The 2,436-nt window shown below is 39.3% G+C and overlaps 1 protein-coding gene across 1 annotated transcript in view; it reads left to right on the top strand.

The window, feature by feature from the left end:
• gnb5b (guanine nucleotide binding protein (G protein), beta 5b) overlaps positions 1-2,436 on the top strand; it is a 15,124-nt gene that overhangs the window by 8,165 nt on the left and 4,523 nt on the right. The window contains exons 8-9 of the mRNA XM_037697552.1: positions 1,726-1,869; positions 2,169-2,260. Coding sequence (XP_037553480.1) covers positions 1,726-1,869; positions 2,169-2,260 — 236 coding nt within the window. The remainder of the gene's footprint in view (positions 1-1,725; positions 1,870-2,168; positions 2,261-2,436) is intronic.

The raw sequence follows: 2,436 nt of genomic DNA, 5'->3' as shown, positions 1-2,436 counted from the left end.
GAAAGAAGCACAAAAAGTGCTTCTTTCTGCTTTTTTTTTGACAAACATGTCTGCTTTATGCAGCTAATTTAAGCTTGTTCTACCTTTTCAACTACTTTTTAAAAATAATTTTTAGCTAATTTCAGCTGCTTTTAGAAAAACTTTTTTTGGTCATTTCTGCTACTTTCAGCCTAATTAACTTATTTCTGCCAATTTCAGCTTGTTATTCTCCTTTCAGCTATTTTCTGCTAGTTTCAGCTTTTTCTGCTATTTTAGCTACTTTTTAGCTGTTTTGTGCAAAATTTGGCTTTTTCAGCTAATTCCAATTTTTTAGCTTATTTCAGCTCCTTCCACTTCCTTCTGGTAGTTTAAGTTTCTTTCTGACTTTTCAGCTACTTTTCAGCTATTTTTTAAAATAATTTCAGCTTTTTTTTTAGCTAATTTATTAAGTTTATGCTAATTTCTGATTATTTAAACCAGATTCAGTAAATGGGAGACTGCAACGAAGCCAAGATTCAACATGTCTGCTGGCCTCCTTAGATAGAGAACTTTACTAATTGGCTTTTCTGTGTATGTGAATGTTCCTGTAAAGTGCCCTGAGACAACTTTGTTGTGATTTGGTGCTATATAAATAAATTGAACTGAATGTGTGTTCTTTCTGCTTTCTTCTGCTAACTTAGGCTTGTTCTTCCATTTCAGCTACATTTCAGCATGATTTGAGCTAATTTCAGCAGTTTTTCAGCAAGTTCTTCAGCAATAAGCATTCACACTGTATTTTTGCAGGAAATGTAATTTCTCTAGATTAATTTTAATTTATTTGCTGCTGCGCTTGAGTTCTGGCTTCACACGTGAATCCTGCTCCATCCTGTGGAGGGGTCTGATCATTGGACACACGAAGACAGCGAGCAAGTTCATCCTGATTCTGACAGATGGTTCCTACATGTGTGGTTCTATAACTGGCTCGCTCAGAGCTGAGTTCATGTTTGAGCAGAACTTGGCTCTGACTGCAGGCTGGACTGGACGTTTGGTGCCTGAGCTCATCCAGCAGGAGCTCTCTGATCAAGGAGACACAGCGATGTCTGCATGTCTCATAATCTGGTTTCATCTGAGGATTAGTTGACATTTCATTGTAATGCATTGTGTGTGTGTTTGTGTTTGGATCTGTGTGAATACAGGTCTCTCTTGTAAATGAGTCCTCGAGGCTCAATGGGATTAACCTGTCTAAATAAAGATTGAATGAATTAATACAGATTATTAGGTTTATCTTCACATTTGATACAAATCCACTAAAGAAAATCTCACATTAACCTACAAAAAGACATAAAGGAAAAAGAACACTAACAGCTGGTGTGCGTGCGACACCGTCTCTGTAAAACGAGCCACGCTGTTGTAATCTGTTATTGGTTTGATTTCTCTGCTTTAGGCTGAACTCTAGTTTGAGAATCGAAAGTGAATCCAGCAGCTTTATAGGAAAGGGAACAGTTAACTTCAAAAAATGTCAACCATATGCAGTTGTTAGGCCTTTTTGGCCACATAAGATCCTTTATTTACCACAAACATACTGCTCAGTTACACTTTTTGCTGCATGCTATGGTTTTAAGATGTCAGGGCCGTGTCAGAGGCACAAAATAAATACTCACTGTTGCCCCCGTCCAGTTTGCTTTAACAGGAAACGTTTTATATTTTTGTGCTCAGTGTGTTGCTTGCTCACAGGTGTGTTACTCTGTGTGTTTGTGTGTGTGTTAGCTCTTGACCTCCAGCGGTGACGGCACGTGTGCCCTGTGGGACGTGGAGAGCGGGCAGCTTCTGCAGAGTTTCCACGGACACACAGCTGATGTCCTGTCCCTGGACCTCGCCCCGTCTGAGACCGGGAACACGTTTGTCTCTGGGGTCAGGAAGACTTCTCTGTGTTTCAAACACGTTTGGTCTCAGGGGTAAACATGCAGTTAGTGCTCACTGTCAAAAACTATTCTGAACTCTGACATATTGATTAACTTTAAAACTATCTACAGCAGGTAAGATATTGTTGGCTCATAGTCTCTCCACAGAGCCTCTCTTCAGAGGATTTGAACTACAGTATGTATTTAGTATTTAAAAGACAGCTTTCTTGTTTTCTATCACTGATGTGTGCGTACGTGCGTGCGTGCGTGCGTGCGTGCGTGCGTGCGTGTGTGTGTGTGTGTTATCAGGGCTGTGATATGAAGGCCAACGTGTGGGACATGCGCTCTGGGCAGAACATTCAGTCTTTCGACAGTCACATGTCCGATATCAACTGTGTGAAGTGAGTCTGTTTTTGTTTAGTAAACAAACAAACAAGCAAAAACTGTTTGATTTTATTTTATTCATGTTTTTGTTTACAGATAGATTACAAGAACAAAATCTTCTGAAATAATAACAAGCAGAGCCAAAATTAATTTACGTTAATAAACTGTTTATTTTGTGCATTTTAGCTTGACT

This window comes from Nematolebias whitei, chromosome 2, assembly GCF_014905685.2.
Source record: "Nematolebias whitei isolate Nwh7 chromosome 2, NemWhi1, whole genome shotgun sequence".
Classification (NCBI taxonomy): domain Eukaryota; kingdom Metazoa; phylum Chordata; class Actinopteri; order Cyprinodontiformes; family Rivulidae; genus Nematolebias; species Nematolebias whitei.
The sequence above is the reverse complement of the archived record's forward strand: the minus strand, read 5'-3'. Positions and strand labels throughout refer to the sequence as shown.